Source organism: Thunnus maccoyii, chromosome 6, assembly GCF_910596095.1.
Source record: "Thunnus maccoyii chromosome 6, fThuMac1.1, whole genome shotgun sequence".
Lineage (NCBI taxonomy): Eukaryota > Metazoa > Chordata > Actinopteri > Scombriformes > Scombridae > Thunnus > Thunnus maccoyii.
Genome location: NC_056538.1, coordinates 23,524,843 through 23,549,230, shown reverse-complemented (window position 1 = coordinate 23,549,230; position 24,388 = coordinate 23,524,843). Strand labels below are relative to the sequence as shown.

General features: G+C 39.8%; 1 protein-coding gene across 1 annotated transcript in view; it reads left to right on the top strand.

The window, feature by feature from the left end:
• The window catches only part of rpa1 (replication protein A1), a 38,448-nt gene that overhangs the window by 446 nt on the left and 13,614 nt on the right, over positions 1-24,388 (top strand). The window contains exons 2-13 of the mRNA XM_042414219.1: positions 177-224; positions 711-789; positions 1,438-1,546; positions 1,900-1,988; positions 2,159-2,233; positions 3,445-3,559; positions 4,998-5,100; positions 5,218-5,286; positions 5,605-5,797; positions 8,542-8,678; positions 10,524-10,672; positions 23,872-24,001. Coding sequence (XP_042270153.1) covers positions 177-224; positions 711-789; positions 1,438-1,546; positions 1,900-1,988; positions 2,159-2,233; positions 3,445-3,559; positions 4,998-5,100; positions 5,218-5,286; positions 5,605-5,797; positions 8,542-8,678; positions 10,524-10,672; positions 23,872-24,001 — 1,296 coding nt within the window. The remainder of the gene's footprint in view (positions 1-176; positions 225-710; positions 790-1,437; positions 1,547-1,899; positions 1,989-2,158; positions 2,234-3,444; positions 3,560-4,997; positions 5,101-5,217; positions 5,287-5,604; positions 5,798-8,541; positions 8,679-10,523; positions 10,673-23,871; positions 24,002-24,388) is intronic.

The following is a 24,388-nucleotide window of genomic DNA, read 5'->3' as shown; positions in this document are numbered from 1 at the left end:
TTAGAAAACGTTTGTTACCTAAAAAAACGGTTTCTTTTTGTCGTCAGCGTCGGTCAAAATGTAACGATGGGTGTTGGAAAAAAAGATTTTTCCGATGACCAGACCAAACATTGTTACAAATATGAACTTAACTACAGATGACCAAACAATTACAACGTTAAGATTTGTGTTTACAGGCTCTGTCAAATGGCAACGGTGGAAACGACGCAGTGCTCCAGTTGGTGGTGAGTAACATGATCCCACAATCTTTTACAATTTGCTGCCACATTAATGTCAATGTAGTATTGATCAGGATTGGCAAGTGTGTCAACAAAAACTAACACCACATTTAGAAAACTTTTTATTGTTTGTCTCCTCTTAAATTTGCTGAACAGCTGTTTTGATCAGATTCAGGAGGCATCCAGCAAACTAAAGATGGACTCTGCTTTTCTGGATGGAAAAGGCTCTGAACTCACATTTCAGATCATGACTCATAATAAGAAATACTGAATTAGTAGTTGTTTAAGGCTGGATGACACAGATATAGATGTTTATTTGCAAAATATACTTTTTGTATACTTGTTTTGTTTTTGTGTTTTTTTGGAGACATGCACCAAAACAAAAACTTAATGCTGTCATATGAAGCTGAATCACATAATCAATCAAACACAATATTTGGTAAACCTTGTTCCTTGAATATATTGAACGGTTGCTTTTGTATCATCTTTCAGAACATTCGCAAGATCGATGGAGGAAATGGTCCAGCTCGCTTTCGGGTGATGATGAGTGATGGACGGCACAGTCTGTCCTGTAAGTTTTGTTTGTCGCTCTGATTATGATTCATTTTTGTTTTTATTTTTTTATTTTTACAAACTCATGAGTTGTTGGAGTGCCTCCTATGTTACCTGACCAAATTATCCAATCCTCTCTAAATATTTAAAACATCTTCAATCATAGGCTTGACACTTGCAAACGTTATTTCTCTTAACACAACTATCACATATATGAAGAAAAGCAGATTTGGATCCATAACAGACAATGTGATATGTGAAACATAGTTTTGGCATGACAACAGTGAGAGAAACTGCAGTCAAGACTATAAATCTTTTGTGACTTATTTAGATTTTATAACGGTTTATGATCTAATATTACTTTGATTGCCAACATTGAGTAGGTAAACCATAATTAAAGGCTGTTCAGGACTAGTAAATACAAGGAGGTGTGATAGTGTTATATAATACATAAGCTTTTCATTGGCTTTTATAGAAGCTTATCGGGTCAATTGTCTTTATTAGAGAGTGAATGTAGGATTGGGTGTTAGGTTGAAGACTGTTTGTAGACAACAGAATAATTTAAAATAAAACAAAAGAGAGATAAATGATGTTACTGATTCTACATAAACATGAGCTTCCTCTGCATGATTGAGAACTCTTGTCTCACCTCTCTACATCTTTGCAGCCTTCATGCTCTCCACCCAGCTGAACTTCATGGCGGAGGAGAACAAACTGGCCCCCAACTGCATCTGCATTCTCAAGAGACATGTAACCAATATACTGAAAGACGGACGGTACGTGGTTTTTCTGTACATCTTTTATTTTTATAGGCGCACACAAGTTGGTCATAAAAAAGACAAGAAAAGTTTTTTCCAACAAACTGCATAATTGTAAACATATTAATCAGCTCTCTTCCAAAACTTGAAAAAAGGAGCTGTTTTTTAAAAAAAACAAACAAATATATTATTATATTTTCCAAATATATCAGTCGTTTTCCACATTGTAGCGCCCCCCATAAAATATGTCTACTGCATGAAAAAATCCTCCTTTGTGGTTAAACTGAGTCCTGATGATGACAAAATGAAGGGTTCTTTCTAATTTCTTGAACTGGAAGAGATTTTAAGTGACAAAGGATCTCTTATTGCAGACGAGTGGTAATCATTTTGGAAATTGATGTAATCAAACCTGCCGAAGATGTTGCTGGGAGAATCGGAGACCCCACACCTTACACTGAAGGTAAGACTTCAAAACACATTTCATATTAATAATATTTCCCACATGCTGAATAATTTCATTAATCTTTCATTTAAAGCAGTACACACAGTGAGTGTTTATGATGTGAGATTGAAATTTAGGTCACTCATGTGATTATAGTGACACAGTTGTATGTCAAACCTTTCTTGCAGGTCAGAGCAAAGCCCCGAAGGCGGCCCCAAACCCCGTAAACCGCCCTCCGCTGCAGCAACAAAATGGAAATGAAGGTGAATGCAAGTTTTTTTATTTTAACTCTGTGAACGTTCATAAAAATAGGTGGGGTTTTTTAGAAATCAGGTTCTGTGGAAAACACTGCATACATGTCGTTCATAATAACCACCAGATGGCAGCATTTCTCTACTGCCTTCACAATTTAGGTGACCCACAGATTTGCAGGACACATGTAATTTTTACAGCCCCGTTGAGAAACATTTTCATTTTTAGCTTTCTCAGCCCTTTCTCAAGAGTTTTGTTCAATGTTATTGACACTCAGAATTCTCCAGAGCTCCCCCTTTTTCATATGAATGCTTGGTATCTAAAGTTTAAAAACTATGACTGTGTTTAAGGGTAGCAGTCTCTGCCTGCACATGTCAGTCATTGTCTTTCTTTGTTTTAATGGTAGAAACCATAAAAGAACAAATGCGTAGCAACGCAGACTACCAGGGGAGTAAATGTTAACCCCATAAACAAACATGTTCATGTCAAAGATAAGCACTGGATCACAGCATAGCACATAACTTGGACCAGGAGAGATCTGCAATCCGGCTGTCAGAAGGGTTTTGCTGTCGTCTTGTGTGTGTCGTAGCAGGTATTCATCCCTCTAATCTGCCGTGTGGGAATTGAGGTTGTGGCAAGCACCCTCCTCATCAGCACAGTCATTGTTCATTTCTCTGTGTGTGCTGCTTGATCTGGGGGCTTAATTACCAGAAGTGCAGTGGTTGGCAAAGTGGGAGGACTTAAGTGGACACTTTGAACTCTAATCCTCCGCGTGAGACGCACACAAATCAAATGTGCAGCGCTTGTTCAAACGGAAAATCTCAAAGTCAGGCAGCAGCGCTCTTCGGGGGGAAGAGCAGCTCCAGTTTGTTATAGCATTTCACACTCTGCCCTGATTCTGTGAAATGTGAATCATCCTTCTCACAAATGCTGGATCACTCATCTCCAACAACTTGGTTCGACAATATTCTTGTTTCCTGTTCGAGTCGTTGCTTCTGCTAGACTTGTGAGTCTACGGTGGTAAATTTACTTTAAATCATTAGGTTTTTCTTTGAAACTTGCCTCATGAAGTGATATAATTACAGTGATCAAGCAGTTGCAATCCAAAGAAATTGGATTTTTGTAATTTGTCTCTGATGAATAATGTATATGCCTCTCTCTTGACTCCTCTCCATCACTGCTCTTCATGGATCATTTATTTCTCTCTTCATTCCTCCAATAGGGAACAGAGGATTCAATAGAGATTTTGGGAAGAAGGCCCCGTCAGCTATGCCCAGTACTCCAGGGGGTGGCTCCAAAGTTGTGCCCATTGCCAGCCTCAACCCCTACCAGTCCAAGTGAGTACTGTCTAGTCAGAAGAGATGGGTAAGGTTCCCAAAAGGTCATACATTTGCTCTGTTTGGGACAGTAACAACACATCACAGCAGACATTTATAATTTAAAAAATCAAAACAAAAATGCAAGCACCAGCAAATGTTGCATGTTAAAGCTAGATGTTGAAGACAACAGGTGGTAAGCACAAAATCATGAACATCTATATAAATTAAGATCTATAAAATATCTCTGCTACAGGTACAACCTATGTGAAGCTTTTAATGTCCTGTCGAGACTGTCAGAGAGCTTCTGAATCAATTCTTGCCATTTGAAAGCTTCACTTTGTTGTACTGCTTTCTATTGTATTGTAAGGTATAAATATTTTGTGCCAGCCCTGTATAGAGCTTGAGACATCAGGGGGATGATATTATCTAGTTTATAGAAGAAGGGAACTTATCATTGTCAGTCTGTGCTGTCATACAGACTGCTAGAAAGCAGGATCTTTCTGCAGTAATTCAAGTGGTGATAAGAGCCTATCGAACGGCTTAATCAAAATTGTGATACACTCTCAGAATATGGCCCAATGTAAATATCAATAGTTAAGCCTGGGGATAGCCTTTCGAGCTTGCTGTATATTAGAGTTGGACCAATAAATTGACCAGGCTGATGTAACAAGACATGAACAAGTAATTTGCAGAACAAAAGTGCAAAGTTGTGTTTGATGCCATTTAGAAAGTGTCTCATTTAAATGGTTTGCCCACCAGAGACCACTGACAGGTTTTATTTTCAACTGCAAAATGTGCTGCACAGTACAGTCAAAATTTATTAAGAAAAACAAAAAAAAAATAGATAAATAATTTTGAGGACAGTATTGGTATCAGTCTCAAAAATTCAGTATAAGTTGGACTATATTGACAAATAGATTGCAGCTATTGTGTATAACTGGAGGAGTTTTTGGAAGGCGAGATTCAGCCTGAAAATGGAGTATCTACAATGACAGTAACATTGTTGTGGATACTCTGTAAGATATAAGATAACCTAGTTCAACAGTTTTGGCTTTCTCACAGAGGACATGTTAATTAACTGAACACAGATGTTATTGATAACATTACTAATGACTGCGGACAGTTGAGGAATGCCAGTACAGGGCTGGCATACCTAAATATCATGCAGCCATCGTTCATGTCATTAGACACACCTGTGTGTTTTCTGCTATGAGTAGTCAAAATGTCCCTGAAAAGCCTCTTGAGGAGAGGAGGAAGTGAATGATGCAGATTCAGTTTTGTCTTATGATGTTGCTATTCCCAATGGGCACTAGGGGGCAGATTGGCAAAGGGGTGAGTAAGCTGATTAATTAATGAATAAATGTATATTTGAGTGAGATACACTCTGGGTACATGAGGTGCTCTAAAAACTGACAACACTGACAGGAATAACTTCAAATCTGTCTTCGTCTGGTAGGTGGACAATTCGTGCTCGTGTAACCAACAAGAGCAGTATCCGTACATGGAGCAACTCTCGCGGTGATGGAAAACTTTTCTCAATGGAGATTGTGGATGAGAGTGTGAGTGTTTGTTTTTTATTTTCATGTAAAGAAATTACAGTATAAAATATTGTGTTGGAAATCCTGCACTGTGCTTGACCTGCTTTAATGTAAACCACATTTTACATTTTGTTATAGGGAGAAATAAGAGTGACTGGTTTCAACCAAGAGGTGGACAAGTTCTTCAGCCTTATTGAAGTTGGCAAGGTGAGACCTTCCTCCAGATAATGAATCAGTATGCCCTAATTATCTGCCAAAACTGTCTTTCACTGTGCTGTTTAAGACAGATTTGGCTGCGGACTGTTCTAACAACAGCTGCCAGTACTTTCTGAGTTGAAACCACAGAGACTATGAATGAGTCATCTGGCTGCACTGTACCCATACAATAAGCGGCTTATGATCATCTGCCAGCCTTTGTTGATCCCCCTGACTGTCTGAAGTCGTATCTTGTTTGCACCATTCAGTTAGGTGAAATGCTCCCTAGATCTCTGATTAACACGTGGTTCATCTATCTGTATTGGCCAGGTCTACTATGTGTCTAAGGGCTCCCTAAAGATTGCCAACAAGCAGTACACATCAGTGAAGAATGACTATGAGATGACACTCAACGGAGAGTCCACTGTCATCCCCTGTGAAGACAGCTGCGATGTTCCCATGGTGCAGTGTGACTTTGTCTCCATCAGCGAACTGGAGAACAGAGACAAGGATGCCATCGTGGGTAAGGAGCACAAGTTATGATCTGCACAGGCATTTCTCAACTCAACCCATGTCATCAAGTTTCCAGACACCTGTAATCTATCAGTTTTCTTCCCCAGACTGTATTTTGAGCCAAAAATACTGAACCTGAGCCTGCAGCCCCAACTATATACACACACATATACACCGAATGTTGTCAAAAATAAACCATAAAGCCTGAAAATTTCATCTATTTGATCAGCCAAAAAAATCTACTGAGTCCAGCCGAAGCTTGATGTCTTTATTGGAAAATGAATCTCCTGACAGTTTAAGTTCTGTTGGGTTGGCAAACCTTTAAGTTTGTGGCTGCTTTAAGAGCAAAATAGTTGTTAAATATTACAAGTACCTGTAGATATTTATAGGGTTAAACAGTGGGTGGAATAAATGAGTTGAAACTGTTCACTTTAAACCCTCCAAGTACAATGCTAAGCAAAATATAGTGATTCATTGTTTTTCCTCATAGACATGTAAGAATAATTTACATCACCTGAGAGTCTAATTTAGACTTTTTCCGTTTGAGAAAGACTTGTCCTACTACATAGTGTCTAATGTCTATTACTCAGAATCAGGCCGTGTGAACGTTTTCATGGCAGAACTTCAGGCTTAGTTTGTTCCTATGTCTCATTGCTGTAGCGCAGGGTTCCTGCGGATCTTTTAAAAGTCTAAAATAAGATTTTTAGAATTCAAGATCTTAAAAAGTCTTATTTTTAAATATGGTAGGTTCTTAAATTTTGAGGTGGTGCCTAGTTGCATGAGAGATATCCACCAACAGGATTCACTTATTTAAATATGGTTTGGTCTTCAGTCATGACTCAGTCCAGCTCTTTCTTTTCCTTTTCTGGTAATGTTTCGATTGGTTCTCCACAGGCCACCTGCTCTCATGAAGGTAACAGGATTAAAGAAGTACACAAAGCAGTACAGATGATGCTCAGCTAAAGATAGTTCGCCAGGGGGGTTCAGAGGAGACACAAAGCCCTCTATTATTTCTGGTAGTTGCTATAATCTGGATAATAATGTTTGTAGTGCAGAGCGACACCAGCCAACATGAAGGAGAGGAGCAGACTTTTCATTTGGTGGCCGCTTAGCGGTTTTTTACAAATTTAATGGACTGTTAAAGTGGATCAGAGGTAGATATACTGTATGTTCAGAGCTTCTGAGCGAGTGTGTCTTAACCTTGTCTGTGAGGGTGAGAATGACCACAACAGCCTAATTGTTCTGCACAATTTTTTTATATTAAATTTAATTTTTCTGTTAAGAATTCCAAGCAAATTGTAATTAATGCCATTAATTTGATCACTTTTTGTGATTTTACATAGGATTATATGGAGATACAAAAATATCCCTATGAATATAGTCAAATTGAGTTCAAACATAAAGCTCAGCCCTAATATGCTGCTGTGCTCGTTTTGCTGTGGAAAGGATATTAAATTTTCTCTGTCAAGGTCTTAAGAAGATCTTAAAAAGCATTAAATTTGATTCCAAAAAGTGTGCCGCAACCCTGTGTAGTAGGACAATGTTTCTAATATAAGCTGTTTGAATGGTGGCCACATTTGCCAGTCCATTTGCTGATTTGTTTTAATTATCTTCTGTATCCTGTGCTCTTAAAAAATGTACAGAGAGCAGAGTTGTGTAACACAGTGCAAAGGACAGTGATAACGTCATAGCCAATCGATGAATGTACTGTGCACCAAACTACAGGTGGCTTATATTTATGTTTTCTCTTCTTCCCAGTGTATAAAGTTCATAGTTTTCCTCATGGAGGACTTGGGCTTTGTGAGGCTTAAAGGCATCATAATTCTCCTTAAAAACTCTGCTTAACAGAAAGAAGAAACCAACCAACCAACCAACGCTCAAAGCCGAACTCCTACTGAGGTGTTCCCAAACACCCAATAATAAGCCTTCATAAGCAGAGGATAGAGTATGTAGCGGGAAGTAGAGGCAGATATGCTGGGAGGTTGAGGTAATTACAGTATACGAGCAGAGAGATAAAAGTGGTATTAATAATACTGATGACAGTAATAGCCTGTAGTGCAGATTGACTTTGGGCCCTATGGCACAGCCGATGAGAAAATGAGAACGTGCTGTCACAGGTAAAATGAAGTAATAAGGAGCCCACTTGTAATTCCTCTAATGAAGACTGCAGCTTGTATCGGAGTTTGAGTAAATTCTCTCCCGCATACCAGTCGGCATCAAATGTTAAGTTTTGTTCATCATGGTTAAAATATAATAATTTCGTTTACCTTCAGTAGGGTGTTGAAGTAACAGTAATGTTGGTGATGCCGCTCTTGCACTTTGGAAAGGGATAGCTCATCATCTGTTGTGCTTTATGACACTTGATGAAGTGCATTTATAGTAACAGTTAATTATTTTAACTATTATGCAGCTTCTCCCTTACATTATGGATGCAAGTGCCTGTTATACAGGCCAGCGACCTCATACCTGACTAGAAATGAGTGAATCGCTTATTTCCCAAGAGCCAATTTGTGCTGGAAAACCATGGGACCCAGAGTGACCTTGTCTATAAATGCCACAATCAATATTTATAATATGTATATGTGGGTAAATCTGTTTGTCTGGAAAATTAAACCATACGTGGTCATGGTCTAAAGTATGTCATACAGTATATGATACTATCTAGATGCCTCAACTTCAAACTGAATCAAAGTGGGGATAGAAAAATAGATCTAGCAGCTTCTGCTAACGTGCAACACTGATTGATTTTTACAGATGTGATTGGAGTGTGCAAGACTGTGGACGAGGTGACCCGCCTCACTACCAAGTCAAACCGTGAGGTTTCCAAGAGGACACTCAGTCTGATGGACATGTCTGGGAAGGTGGTGTCTGTCACGCTGTGGGGAGAGGAAGTGAGTATAGACATTAAATGGAGAGTAAAATGTGTAATGGGAAAGAGGTGTTGTGTCTGGAGCTTGTTAAATGCGTGGTGAAAATCAATACCAGCCTTATAATGCATGGACATGCTTACTAAAACATTTGAGCTTTCTTCTCAGAACACGTCTTCACAAATGTTAATCATCGTCTGAGAACAACTGTTTTTGGTTACAGAGAATTTTAAACATATCGAAGCAGAACTAAAGCTAGTGAACATGATGACACGAGCACCTGTACAATACAAAAAGCCTGCAATAAAGGCTACGTATGTGAGGAGTATAATGTTCAGTTTACGTGAGAATGTCAGAAAGGTGTTTAATTAAAAAGATTGTTCTGCACATTTGGAGATCACTGTTGAGCAGTTTGAGAACTTGCGACCTTTTTAACAATGTGTGCAGTGTTCAGTGGAGTAAGATGTGGTTGAACGTGGTTGACTAAATATCCTGTCAGGGGGTGATGAAGTAACTGTGCTCCTGCTGTTGATTTTTACCTGTGGCTCAGAGGGACTATGCTGAGTTCGCCAACATTTCTTTCCTCCTGACAAGAAGCGCAGTGTTCCCTGTTTGTTTGTTCGACAGATACCCCTTTTCTCCAGGGACTTGCTGAGGCACACAAGATGTATAGTTTATGAAGAACAATGGCAATGCCAAACAGCAAGTGTTGGAGATATTTTCCCATACCGCCAAAGGCTTTACTTGCCCCCTCCTCTCTAAATCCTTTGGTTTTTTTTGTTTTGTTTTGTTTTTTTTCAGGTGGTGTCCTCAGGTTGTTATAATAAAGAACACTGAATACTACATTTGAGCAGTTGAAATTCATGGAAAACAAATGATATATTGAAAACAGTTCAATGGTTTCGGAACAGAACTAACAAGAAAACACACCAGTTTTGTCTGTGGTAAGGCAAGTTTATTTGTATAGCACATTTCAACAACAAGGAAATTCAAAGTGCTTTACATAGAGCATAAAAGGCATCAAAACGGATGCCTTTTGGTAAAACAAAAGTGTGACATCTGTTTTTTTTTTTTTTGTTTTGTTTTGTTTTTTTAAAGATGTAGAGATGGAAATGTCTGTCTGCCTTTCAGACAATCAATTGGTATACCACTTTGTGTCCAGACTGCTATTGGATGGATTAAGAGGAAAACTTAGAAGCAATCCTATTGACTTTGTTTATCCCAGACTCTTCTAGTGCCACCAGCAGGTCAAAAATGCCATATCTAGTGAGATAGTATCTAGATAGATGGGATATGGGTTTGTACAGATGTTCATGGTTCCCAGACGATGAATACCACTGACTTTTGTAATTCGCTGACTTCCTCAAGCACCACCATGAGGTTGACATTTGGGGTTTGGATGGATAGTCATGAAATTTGGTCCAGACATTCATCTATCCCTCAGAATAAATTGTTATAACTTTGGTGACCCACTGAATTTTCATTCAGCGCCATCGTGAGGTCAACAAATGACATTCTGATCAGCATCAGCTGTACTTTGTGTTTCTTGCTAATTAGTCTTGCTAAATAGTTTCTTGCTAATGTTAGCATTACCAACACACAAAACTAAGATTACCAACATATTAAACATAACACCTGCTAAACATCAGCACGTTAACCCTTTGACTTTAGTGTTAAGCTCAAAGGTATCGCTGTGCTAAAATACAGCCTCACAGAGGCGCGAGCTAAAGGCTGTAGTCTCATATGTTTTGTTACTTTAAGAAGACTAACCTGATAAACCAAAAGACAGAAGAAATTCAATCCAGACAATAAATTAACAAAGTAATCGGTGATTGTCTGAACTTTGTCTATATCTCTTCTTTTGTGTAGGCAGAAAATTTTGACGGCTCTGGACAGCCCATTCTAGCCATTAAGGCGGCGAAGCTCTCAGACTTCGGAGGCCGGTCCCTCTCTGCATCCTTCAACAGCACCCTGATGATCAACCCAGACATCCCTGAGGCATATAAGCTCAGAGGCTGGTAAGTGAGCCTGAGGTTCATAGATAATGCAGTGCAGAAAATTGCTTATATGTCCCAGCAATTGTATACTCATGACAAAGTGCTTTTACAGCAGGTATGAAACATGCTATACATTTTATGCCAGAGGGCTTTTTTTTCTTATGTACGTCACCCTCCGGAAGCTAACTTCTCTCATGCAAGTATTGTTGTTGAAATGGAAGAACTCTGAAGGATTTAGATGGGGAGGTTCCATTTCCCAAGTTGGGATAGTGCATGCTCTGATTCTCATTATCAAGATTAGCTTTCCCCCATTAGCTACAGTGTGGGGGGTGCTTCAGCGAAGCATTACATATAAATGGAAATCATACTTAATCTGTGAAAATGTGTTTTTTACTCCCCTAATCGCCTTTCCAGATGAAATGAAATCCAGACTCATTTCTCTGTGATTATGTTGATTGTACCATTTCTTTTCTGTTTGTGTGTAAAGTGTGTGTGTGTGTTTGGTTAGTGTGTGTGTATTATGTTCTTTCATGTTTGCTTTCACTTTAACACATAGGATCATGTGGAAATTAGCCAAGATATCTTTGTCTTTCAAATCACAGTGGTTATTTGTGTACACGTAGTCATGCTTATTTCACTATACTTAAATTAGAAGTAACACAGCCCAATGTATGCAAATTAGTTTTAAGATAGCACAAGTAATGTGACTCTATTCCTTTAAGATTTTGTATTCTTTGGTGCATTTCTTGCAAAGGAATAGAGAATCATTTTAAAACTCAAGCTTTCATCTTTTGTTCAGGCTCATGTGCCAATTCCTCGATTCTTCACTTCCTAAATTATTGCTTCTCCCCGGTGTATATCATGACCAGAAATAAGCATGCACTGTATGCAGGGCTGCAACTAACTTCTCTCAATTAATAATTTTGCCTATAAAATGTTGCAAAGTAGTGAAAAATGCCACTTTTTTATAATGGGTGACATCTTCAAATCTTCATGTTTTGTCCGACCAGCAGTCCACACAACCCAAACATATTCAGTCTACTATCGTGTATGACAAAGAAAAGCATCAAATCCTCACACCAAGAACCTGAACCAGCAAGTTTAGCTATTTTTTTCATTAAAAATTAAGATTATTCAATTATCAAAAGTTGATTATTTTTCTGTCCATCGACTAATTGTTGCAACTCTAACAATATGCTTTCCTTTTTTGCCAAAAGTGTTGATAAAATGCATTTTTAGTTGTTTTTGTTATCCATCTTTAAACAAAGACATCACCTGGTCAGTGAGTGTGATGTCAAGTCTTATCGGGACACATTGTGAGACGGCTGTATGAAGTGGTGCTTGTTGGCACATGATTGATAGATGAGGCAGTGCTCACATGGACCGAGCGGGGGGGGGGGGGCGGCAGCTGGCTGATAGTTAACCTCACTCCACACTGAGACATACTGATTGATCTGTCCTCTTTTATAGATCCTACTTAAACAGCCCTGGTCTGCCCCTCCTCTCTGACATGAAGGCAAATGTCTGTATTTGTGAGTGCAGATCCAATCGATTCCGTCCAGGGTTTCATTTATTTACCGCCCAATACCAGCGCCTGTTCTGCACAGTAAAATAAAGTGAAAGACAGTAAGCCGCTCGAATTTATTTTGTGACAAGCCCAGTTCAGTTTCTTATTCTGCCTTGACAAATGTGGCTGAGAGTATTTATACTTGATCAGAAGACCTTATCTGCATAATCAGCGCAGTGAAATGTGACTCTACTTTGCAGGTGAGAAAGAGGCAAATCACAAATTATACTCAAAAGTGCCTCTTTAATCAGATGTCTTGTCTTGGCTCATGGTTATTTCTTGAAGATAGTTTAAGCACATGCCCCTAGCTTCTCTCTGAATATTTTAATTTATTTCACCGCTAAGAATGTCAGCTACTGTGAACCGCCGTTAAGTTTGTTTTGTAATGGGATTATTTTATATTTGCATAGTGATAGAAAGTGCTTTATTATCCCGACCACTCCTGGGTCTTCTGCTTTCTTTTACCTGAACACCATTTAAGTCCTGAATCATGTTTCCACATCTCTGTAGCATTGGCTTTTTACACTTCCTGTGCTCTCTTCTATTTAATGACAGAAGGTTGTGCCCCACTTTCTCCAGTCACTTCTCACTTGGACAACCAGAGATAATGATGCTTAAATCCTTGTATTGGTTTATCCACTGCAGAAGAGGGGTTGGCCCATGCAGGTCTCCTTGGACAATGGGTTCCTGCAGGTTCGCAGGCATTCACTAATGAACAGTTTAAAAGTCACAGATGGAAGGAAGCCAGACCTGACTCATTACTTTCTATCCAAGTCAACCCAAGTGAGAACCACAGCGAAGACGACATTGTTATGCAGCATGGCCGAGAGCTGTAGCAGCCACCACCATGCTGTGAGAAGGACGGAGAGAGTAGCCGACTTAGTTATGCGTCTATATTTTAAGACTGCATCACAGAGATGATATCTAGTGATGAGAACTAAGACTGCTAGCTGTTGAATACATAATTCGTGTTTTGTTGTGATGATGATGATGATGATGATGATGATGATGATGATGATGATGATGATGATAAGCCTCGGTCTCAGGCAGGGCTCGAAGTTAACTTTTTTCCCTCAGTGTCCCGCAGCTGCCCCGAATTCTACTTTCAACCATCTCAGACTTAACAACCATTGTCCCCAATTGAAGTTCTTTTTTTTTTTTTTCATTCTAAATTGCTGCTCATTAAATCTTTTCTTAACACAAGTACAATAGGTTGTACACAATTACATGAATTTTAACAGTGCAGTTATTATTTAGACACTTTCCATCGCACATTAGATGACATGTAAGAGACCACATGTATTGAAAATGACCAATATGGGGCCTCTCAATCAGCACATGCAACTTTTCTAGCACAGATATTATGACAAAGCAACCTTTAATAACACTGCATATTAACATTTTTACAGTGCTCAATTTTTGTGACCATTTATACACAGAGCCAAATATTATATAACCTCACTCCTCTTACTAAGGGTGCAACATGTTGGGAAAATACAGACTCGGCTGCCCTCAGGTCTAGTGCTGCTAGCTTGATGGATGCACCTTCTCCAAGCTAAAAATAACACAAAGATGCAACGAAACATAACTTTGCTTAAGTTTCAAAAGGTTACTACGAATGCAAACATATACACATGCAGCATTTATGAGTAACATTACATTTCTACATCTTATGATGTTAACATACGTGTTACACAGATGTTTTGTGGGGTGGGAGTTGAGTCATATGTTTGGCTGTACAGGTTCCTGGGCACACATCGAAACAATACACCTACATGAGTGACTGACCATGAATGATTTGAAAGAGATAGCAGTCATTTACATTTGCTGTAGGACTGTTTAACATGTCAGTTAATCAAGTTTTTTCAGGTGAGAAATTAGCCATTTAGATTCCCAGTATGTGGCCAGTTTATCCAAATAATGTCTATTTGGAAGTTTGCTCTGACATTTTTGTAATGATAAGTATCTCTGCTGTCCCAGAATTGTCCCAGACACCGTATCTTTATGTCCCAAGTGCTATTTTTATTGTTCCCGGGACAACGGGACGTCCTTAATTTCAAGGGCAGGTCTCAGGACGGTAGAAAACAGAACAAGGAAATAAATCAATTAAACTCTGAATTAATCTTTTCATGATTATTTTTGATTCTTGCTCAGAAGAACCCCAACCTTTTTCTCTTCCAGCTGAACAAAGATATGCCTTTACTACACAGCCAAGGCTTCTGAACCATTGTTTTAATCATGCGAAGGTGTCTTAATTTGATTGTGTTCAGGCACAGATCTATGGGACTTCCTTAAATGCATTATCTATCCTTAGTGGGCTGTTGATTCAAACTCATGTAGAGTATTAGTGGTGCCGCTCAGCACTTTCCCGTGTGCTTATATGGAAAGCTGAGTTGTATCCTTTACAACATGTCACACTAATTAATGTTGCAGCGATGAAAATGGCTTTAATTTCCTCAAATAAGAACGCTGCGCGATGCACTAATTATCTGGATCTTAGGTTAATCTGGGGTCTTGGTGCATTGTTATGGTGCATGTGCAGTATGCTCTCACTGTCTTTGTGAGGTTACTTTACATAGATTTTCAAATTGATGTTAAATCTACAGTATGTTCTTTTTTTTTTTTGTGAAAATTATTAATGTAAAAAAACCCAAAAAAAACCAGACTTCAACATTTGACTTTCCTCCACCTAACTGTACAGATCCAGTTGTCCATTAGGTGGCAACAGCACATTTAGAGATGGTCACGTTGCCTTCTCCCATTCTATCAGGCAGGGCAGTCACTTTTCTGTTAGCTGCATTTTGTCATGTTTCTTTTCACGTCTTGATGCCGTCAAACTCAGACATTCACCACAGACTCATTTAGTCACACAAGTCCAAGCAGACATTCCCTCCGTCTGTCTTATCATGACTCCAGTATTTCCACTGGATGCAGTAATTATGACAGCCCAGAAGCAAACAAGCTTGAACACAGTAGCCTAGTGAAAAGTATGCCTTATTATTCTACTCAAATGTTTCACTGTGCTGTAATGATTGGAAAAAAAAAAAAAAAAAAGATGTGGAATCATTACTAGCTGAGTTATTAACTGAATTGAATTAGTAACTAGCTTGAAACCAAATTTGTTAACAGAGGTGTCTGTGTAAGGAGGGGAGGAATTCATCCTTTGGTGAATAATAGGTGACTGTTGGCCTCCTTTCAGCCACCACTGTCAAAGTGCCCTTCAGCCAAAGCACTCGACACCCTGCTGCCTCACAGGATCTGCTCAGTGGCACACAGAGCTATCATTAGCTATACAGAGTATATTTCGCTATGTGTGAACTGATCGTGCACAATGTCGCAACTGAAAAATTAACAATTGAATCTATGTTTTTATTTAAACAGATAGAATAAAAATACGTTAATGCCAGCAGCATATTAGGTTAAAGAACTTTCAGAAGGCCACTCAGTCAGTACAAAAATATAAGGAAAAAAAAGAGCCATTAATACCTTGTTGGATATAATTTTCTTTATTTATACTAATTAAGCTGAAATAATTTAGTCAATTGATTGAAAAAAAATGTTGTAAGGAATTACTATTTTTGTCTGTATCATCTGAAGCTGAAACAAATAATCGATTAATCAATGAGTTGATTGACAGAAAATGAACCCTCACATTGGTGAAGCTTGCTTCAGCTTTACCAATGTGAGGATTTGCTGTTATTTCTCAGTTGTTTTTTTTTTATATCATTGTAAACTGAATACCTTTGGGTTTCAGACTGTTTGTCAGACAAAAGAAGACCTTTTGAAGACGTCACCTTGAGTTCTGAGGACACTGAACATTTTTCGTTATTTTGTAGTGAAAATAACTTATTGATTAAATGAGAGACATAATAATGAGCCGTAGCCCTACAAAACAAGCAATTTGAAGACACCACCTTAGGCTTTAGGATTTGACATCTGACATTTTATAGACTAAATTATAAAACAATTAATTTCAAAATAATTGGAAGATAATGAATATAATTGTTAGCTGCAGCCTTATTCTGGTGTGATCACATTTATTCAAAACAAATCAAATTGACAAGGGAGTTTAAAATTTGCCTTTATTCCATCTGTACATTTTCTATACTGATTATCCTCGAGAGAGTTGGGGGGGGGGGAGCTGGAGCCAATCTCAGCTAACAGTGGGCGAGGAGCGGGGTACATCCTGGACAGGTCACCTGTCAATCACAGGGCTAACATAGAATATAGAGACAGACAACTATTCAGTCACATTCACACCTACAGGCAATTTAGAATCACCAGTTAACCTAACCTGCATAATTTTGGTCTATGGGAGGAAGCCAGAGTACCCGGAGAGAACCCACACAGGCACAGGGAGAACATGCATACTCCACACAGAAGGGCCCCAGCCGGCCAGTGGGTTCAAACCCAGAACCTTCTTGCTGTGAGGCAACAGTGCTCCCCTAGTTTGCCTTAAATGTACAATTTTAAATCCCCTTTTACTGAAAAAAGTAATGTAGTGAATCAACAACTTCAACAATCCTCTTTTTCTCATGTCAAACTCGGTAGAGCTCTTTATAGGACAAACTCATCAAAATTCTGCCTGTAGTGATCACGGTTACAGTGATCAACCGTTTATATGGATCAAAAAGCAGAATCATTCCAATGCAAATGCTGTTTAAATAATTTGCTTATAGTTATCAAGTAGTCAGCTTACAGTGTTAATTTTTGGTCTTTTCACACATGACAACATATGGGGGGGAAAAAAATTTAATTACGGTAATAATTTATTTATTTTTTCTCTTTACTCCCATGATACACGCATGATATTTACTTAGCAGCTGCGGCACCATTATTGCCTCACGGTAACCCGTCTGCTACTGGCTGGTTCCCTGAGGCTGGTGCTGCGTGCACATTGAAATCATGACTGGAAAAGAAAGTCATTTTCTCTCAATGAAAAATGTAAGTCTCCTTGAAGCTTATGACAAACCGCCAAAAACGAGCCGATGAGATGCAGCAGCGAAACAACGAGCTTTTGTAAACAGCTGTACTGTATTTTGAAACAATCAGTAAAATTCAGTAAATAACAAAGCTGTTAGATGGTAATCTGTATGAGAAATAAAGAAATAAAAAATTTGGTTATAATAATCATCCTCTTATAGTGATCATTCTGACCTGGATAGACGTGATCACTGTAAGCCGTTTCCATTGTATTGTGACAGTGATGAGTCTACCGATGCATACAGAACTGTCCTAGGGTGTAGGAATGTCATGTAAATGTTGCTGTACTCGTGCACCTTTTATTCTACAATGGTACTCCTACAAGGACAGTCTTATACAGGTGGTTTTCCAATTACAGCCTGTGTAGTCTGTTCTTTATGAGGATAAATAAACACCTTGCTGTAATTCTGCCAAAGTGAAAATGTAGGAATGCTTGTTCATCCATGTTTGTTTAAATAAGCTACCACTATGGCTTTTAAGTTCTGTTAGCTCGATGTTTGACCACGTCAGTCACCAGAGATGAAGTGGCTAACACCGTGTCACACACAACATGGAGTAATCGTGTTTGTGGTGTGTTTGCCACTTTCAGCCGAGGCATTAGTCTTAGCTCGGAGCTGAGAACACTGCTTACTGAGAGTTTCCCATCATCCCTTCATGCCTCTCCCTCTGACACATCTCTGCTCCTGTCCTGTCCTTCTTCATTGACACGCTGACATTTGACATGTCTATGCCATGCACATGCATGTCTGTCAGCCTGCACTCATCTATCTCGGTGTTCCTGCAGTTAGTTTATCTTTAAGCTGGGATCTCTCTGCTTTCACTTGACTGTTGCACATTTTCTGCCAGATCTAATTTGTCCTCTTTTTGTCTCCTTCATCACAATCACTGTCTGCCATGCCATTTCTTTTTCCTGTGCTCCTCGCTGTCTGTATGATTAAAGAAAAAAAACAAAAAAAACCCCCCAAAAACAGCAGCAGTTTTTAGACAGGATGCTGTCACGGTGGTATCTTTTCGAGTGTTTTACAGTCCTTTTGGATATCTGTCAAATCAGATGTCCAGAGTAGCCATGAAACACTGTGAAGCCCTACTAGTCTGCAGTCTTACCTTTAAAATGTGATGCATTTTTAATAATTTCAACTATGTTGTCAGTACATTTTTGTCCTCTGTAGAACATCTATCTTAGACGTTAAACTGTGACAGAATATGGTATCTCCATTTTGTCCAATTTGATTTGTCAGGACATCTTTGTTCAAGTTCCAGACTGAGTGTTGGCACAATTAAGGCAAAGCTGTGCAGGTACACTGGTGAGGAAATTGGTGCCACCGTAAAGAATTGCTCACATTTGTCAGTAGGAGTGGGCAATCTGCAGCCTGTGTGCTGCTCAGGCCACAGTCTGAACCGTTAATGGGGATATTTTCAATTAGTCATGCCTCCAGGAGCAAGACATGCTCTTCCTGTATTTACAACCTTACCTCCCCATTGTGTGCCACTCTGCCTTGTGTCCAACAGATAAACACATAAACAAAAGGCTTTAAGTAATTAACCCAGTCTATAGTACATGAGGGCTATTAGTGGATTTTCCTGCTGGAGGATTCTCTTAGCAGTCTATACTGCTCTCTCTCTCTCTCTGTCCGTTTCCCTGAGGATGTTGAGGACTAGATGTGATATGTTTGAAGTCTAACTGTCCTGCCAGCTCCTGGAATTCTGCACTGGAAAACTGGGGTCCAATGCCACTCACCACCTCATCTGGAATTCCAAACCTAGCAAAGGTTGGCTTCAGTCTCTGAATAACATGAGCACTGGTGGAGGATGGCAGGTGCAGTACCTCTAAGAATCTTGAATAGTAATGTGATATTACTATGTAGCTGTGCTTGTTGTGTTCAGAGGCTGAGTGCAGTTCTCCTCCATGAATGATCAGGCAGAGGCGTGGAGATGAGAGATTCCTTTTGTTGAGCCCACCTCTGTTGCTGACATATCTGGAATGACATTACAGTGTCTTTGAGCTCTGTAAAGAGTCCTGGCCACCATACTGCTGAATTGGCCCTGTCCCTACACTTTTTTAGCCCTTGGTGTCCATCATGTAGCTTTTGTAGAATGTCAGCTCTCATTGGCCTCAGCACAACAATTCTGCATCCTCTTGTGATCAAGCCATCATATTCTGACAGCTCATTTTTCACTTTCAAGTACTCCCCGGCATTCATCGGGACGTTACTTGTATATTCATGCCATCCCGTTCTTAGGAGTTTTATGACAGACTGTGGCTCGCTGGCGGTTGCAGTGACCATTCTGATGCTGTCCATTTTTGGAATCCCTTGCTTCACTGTGGCTACATAACATGCCACATCACTGTGTATATCAGTCTCTTCCCTTGTATGGGTGTTTGGACTTCGGGACAGGGTATCAGCAACAACAAGGGTTTTCCCTGATACAAACTCCGCCCCAGGTTTGTATCTCATGAGCCTCATGAGACGACACTGGCATCGCAAGGTGATATTGTCTAGGCATCAGTTGTTGACAATTAGCACTAATGGCTCTAGCTTGAAATGATCCAAGCCACAGAGATGTTTCTCAAACTTCTCACAAGCCAGCGAGACAAGCATAATGTGTTTCTGCTTCTGTGTGTCTGGAACAGTATGCTACTGGCTTACAGTCTGGTATCATCACAGTAGGTGAGAACCGGTGCGGTTGTCAGCAGCACTTTAATGTGTTCAAAGGCTCACTGTTGTGAGTGGCCCCAAGTCCATGTATTCTTGCTTTTCAGAAGCTGCGTGCCGTGTGTACAACATACAGCTGAGCATCGTCCATTAACTTTTCGCATGTTCAGTTTTTAGTGTCCCATGCTCACCATAGCCCTGCTGATGTTCACTGGTGCGGTGTGTCCACTTCATCTACTCTCCTGACCAAGTTCATTTTCACGGACAGGAACCCACCCACTGTGTAGATTTTTTAACTGTTTGCACGGACTACATAAGCTTTGAATGGGTAAGACTTTTTCTTGTAGTTAATAGTAGCTTTGAACATGCCAAGACACAGCAGCTCCCCTCCTGCACAGTCCAGTGGAATGTCTGTCGGTTCCAGTGTTCTCTCTGGAGTGAGTGTGTGGAATGTGTCTTCACAGATGATACTGACATCTGCCTCTGTGCCAATTTTAAATTCCACCGGAGTGGAATCCACAAGCACCTGCACAGTCCACTGTTCACTTGTCTCGTCCGCATTACACACTGAGCCTAGGAAATAGGATGGTTGGTCTGCCTGCTCTGTGACCTCATTCTCTGGCCCAATTTCCCATTTTATGACAGATATGGCATGTTGCTTTCCCTGCAGGGCATTTTTCATCTTTTCTGTGTTGTGCTTTTCTGCATTTACCACATTTTCTTTTTCCTTTTTTATTTTTGTAATAGAGATCTTTATTGAAAAATGACAAATACATCACGTCAAGCAACAAAGTGCAACCAGCGCCAAAGTGCAAACATTCACCTTTCCTCCTCTGCCAATTTTTTTTTTTTAAACAAAGTTCACAATTTACAAAACAAACACATACATAAGAGACAGCTCACAAATACAATGAACAGAAAGTGCTGAGTGAATAAAAAGCAGAGAGTTCAGTTGTGAAAGCCATTCATGAGTGCATGTAGGTCCATCAGATCAAAGTTCTAGCACATGCCAAGGAAGGTTTTGACCCCTATCCAAAGTTCTCCTCCTTCTGAGGTCAGTAAGCTTGTGTTTAATCATGTCATTGTCAACCACAGTCTGTTTGATGACCATGGCACATCTGGTTTTCCACAGTTTGACACACACTGTACTGATAATCAGTTGGAAGAGTTTTTTTTGTTTGGAGAGCATATTTTCTTCCGGCAGACCATACATGACAGAGATATAGTTCAAACTAAAAACCAGTCCAAGGCCTTGCATTATAGACCAGACCTCCTGAGCTCTGTTACAGCATCAGGAGGTGTTGCTGCATTTCACCTTCATTATAATAAATCATGGGACATTCTTTTCTTGTTACATAACAACTCCATGAAACAACAGCTCTAACAGGAAGTCTGTTAACAGAAATAAGCCACTGAACATCTCTCATGCTTTCTATTTTATTTTTTTTAAGTTTTCATCACCTCCATGCCATTTTATTATGGATACGGCATGTTGCTTTCCCTTCAGGGCATTTTTCATCTTTTCTGTGTTGTGCTTTTCCACATTTACCACATTTTCATTCATTTATCCCCATTTTATTGGGTTGTATGCAACCTCTTGCACTGTTCCCACTGTCTGTCCCTGCATGCTTAGTTGTGTGGCAACTGTCTGTACTGTCTGCGCCAACGTCAGGTCTGCCATTAGCTGTAGCCTGCGTGAGAGTCCTTTGTCCAGCATTCCCATGACAATATGGTCGCGGATATTTTCATCTCTGGTTGCACAGAATTCAGTGTTTGGACAGTTCGTACAGCGCTCTAATGAAAAACATTTCCACTGCAGTCACTGGTGAAAACACGCTCTTTTGTGAATAATATTCCTCCTTGGAGAAAAAGTACTCATCGAACTTTCCTGCCATGATGTCAAAGTTATCACGACGTCTGTTCTCAGCAATTGAATGACTTAAAGATGTGTTCTGCCTTGGTTCCAATGGCATAAATAAGCCAGCTCACCAACACTGTCCCAGCTTCCTTGTCCAGTTTAGTGGTAACTATGAATTGTTGAAAGCACTGCTTCCGGCTCAACCATTCTGTGGGCTTATCAAAAGCCAAGTTCACAAGTAGATTAAACTTTCCACCATTCAGCTGCTTAACCTCTTTTCCTCTTATATCCATGTTTCCTAAATCTGTAGGCCACTTCTGACACCATGTAGAAAAGGTTGAGGGTCAAGGTACTTAATCAACTCAGCTTTATTGCAATTCAGGACACGTTTACGTTGAGACTCCTTCACTATGCATGTCTCCATATTTTCCGTGAACCCCCTTGCCATAAAGCATTAGTCTGGAACTGTTGTAATGACCAAACGTGTGTGTGTGTGTGTGTGTGTGTGTGTGTGTGTGTGTGTGTGTGTGTGTGTGTGTGTGTGTGTGTGTGTGTGTGTGTGTGTGTGTGTGTGTGTGTGTGTGTGTGTGTGTGTGTGTGTGTGTGTGTGTGTGTGTGTGTGTGTACAGACGGGTGACAAATTAAAGGAAAAACCAACATAAAATGGTGTTTGGCCACCACATGCTGCCAGAACAGTTTCAGTGCACCTTGGCATTGATTCTACAAGTCTCTGGAACTCTTCTGGAGGGACAAACACCATTCTTTAAAAAGATATACCCTCATTTGGTGTTTTGATGATGGTGGTGGAGAGCGCTGTCTAACATGTCGGTCCAAAATCTCCCATATGTGTTCAATTTGGTTAAGATCTGGTGAGTTTGAAGGCCATAGCATATGATTCACATCATTTTCATACTCATCAAACCATTCAGTGACCCCTCATGCCATGTGAATTGGGGCATTGTCATCCTGGAAGAGACCACTTTCATCAGGATAGAAATGTTTCATTATAGGATAAAATGATGACTCAGAACAACTTTGAATTGATTTCCCTCTAAGGGGACAAGTGGTCCCAAACCATGTCAGCAAAATGTCCCCCACAGCATAACAGAGCTACCAGATCCCCTCACTATAGGGGTCAAGCATTCAAACCTGTACCAGTTTTTCCTTTTAATTTGTCATCCGTCTGTATATACACGCACATACCCAGACCAGCACAGAATATCTAAACACAGAACATTGCTCAACTTTAGTGAAAAGTTCTGAGTGACAGATCACACACGGAATTCCACATGATGGAATAACAACGGTAAGATATGTATTATTGTTGAATGTTCAAGCAGTGAAACTGAGTTAGACACATTTTTTAAAAAAATTTAAAAAAAAAACAACAAAAAAACACATGGTGTGTGTGCCTACACTGTACAGTGACAAACTTGAGTAATTTCCTCTGAGCCGAGCCATCATGCCAGATATTTTATTACATGACTATTTTGGTACAAACATTTACCCACCAGTGTGGCGGATAGCCTTCTGAGATTTACTTGCCAAACGGAAAATCTACCCGCATTTGGCGCTTGACGGGTGTTAATTTCAGACCCTGGAAACCACTCATCTTTCTTCTTTCCCTGCCTTCTCTCTTCTCCTTCTTCCTATTGTCTTCCCTGAATTACCGGGAACATTGGGCGAAAATAGGTTTCTGATATCACCGTAACAGCCCTGACCCTGGCCAGCTCATCTATCCCTCTGCTGTTGATTCATTTCACAAGCCTCTCAGCCTGCCTTGCTCTCAGCTGAGCCATCCTTGCTTTGACAAACACAAATGGATGCTCTGTCTGGAACAAGATTTTTTATTTATTTTTGTTAAACCTAACTGTTAAATGGACAGCCTGCAGCCTGTTGACAGCCGTGTGAACTGCAGTGTTTTGTGTCTCCTGCTTTGGTTCTGATGTATTAAAATGAATAAGGCAAGACAAGTAGACCTCAACATACCAACACTATGACTCTCTTAAGTGTGTGTATATATATATACAGCATTCTGAAATTGATTTAGGTAAATGTGACAAAGTTATTTGAAATCTTATTTACCAAAACTATACTTTGTTTACTGTGAGGGAGGTCAAATAAGCAGTGACTGGTATTTGTTGTTTTTTTCACATAGGTATGACAAAGAGGGTCATGCCATGGACGGACAGTCTCTGACAGAGGTGAAAGGTGGCAGCGGTGGAGGAAACACCAACTGGAAGGCTATATCTGATGTTAAAAACGAGCACCTGGGACACGGAGACAAGGTACACACACACATGCTCAGCTTCTCCCTGACGCACTCAAACATTCAAGATATGGTAACCCCAGACATCATCTTATTCTGGGATGATTCTTTGAAGATATTCAAGGACAAACTGAAAGACTAGTGTTGAATCCCTAACAACAAATATGAAATTGCTCACAGTCAAGCTGCATTTGTTATTAAAATCCCTTGGTACACATTGCAGGTCTATATAGTCTTGCTGCAGTGTAACCTTGTCCCTCGCAGCTCTGCATCACAAATGTTCTTTTAGCTGACTGTCAGTGTGATGAATCTCCATAATCATTGACTCATAACATGACTGCACCACCGGTACGCTTAAAATCATATTCCACTAGGTTCCTGATCTCCTACTGCTCATCAATCCCCT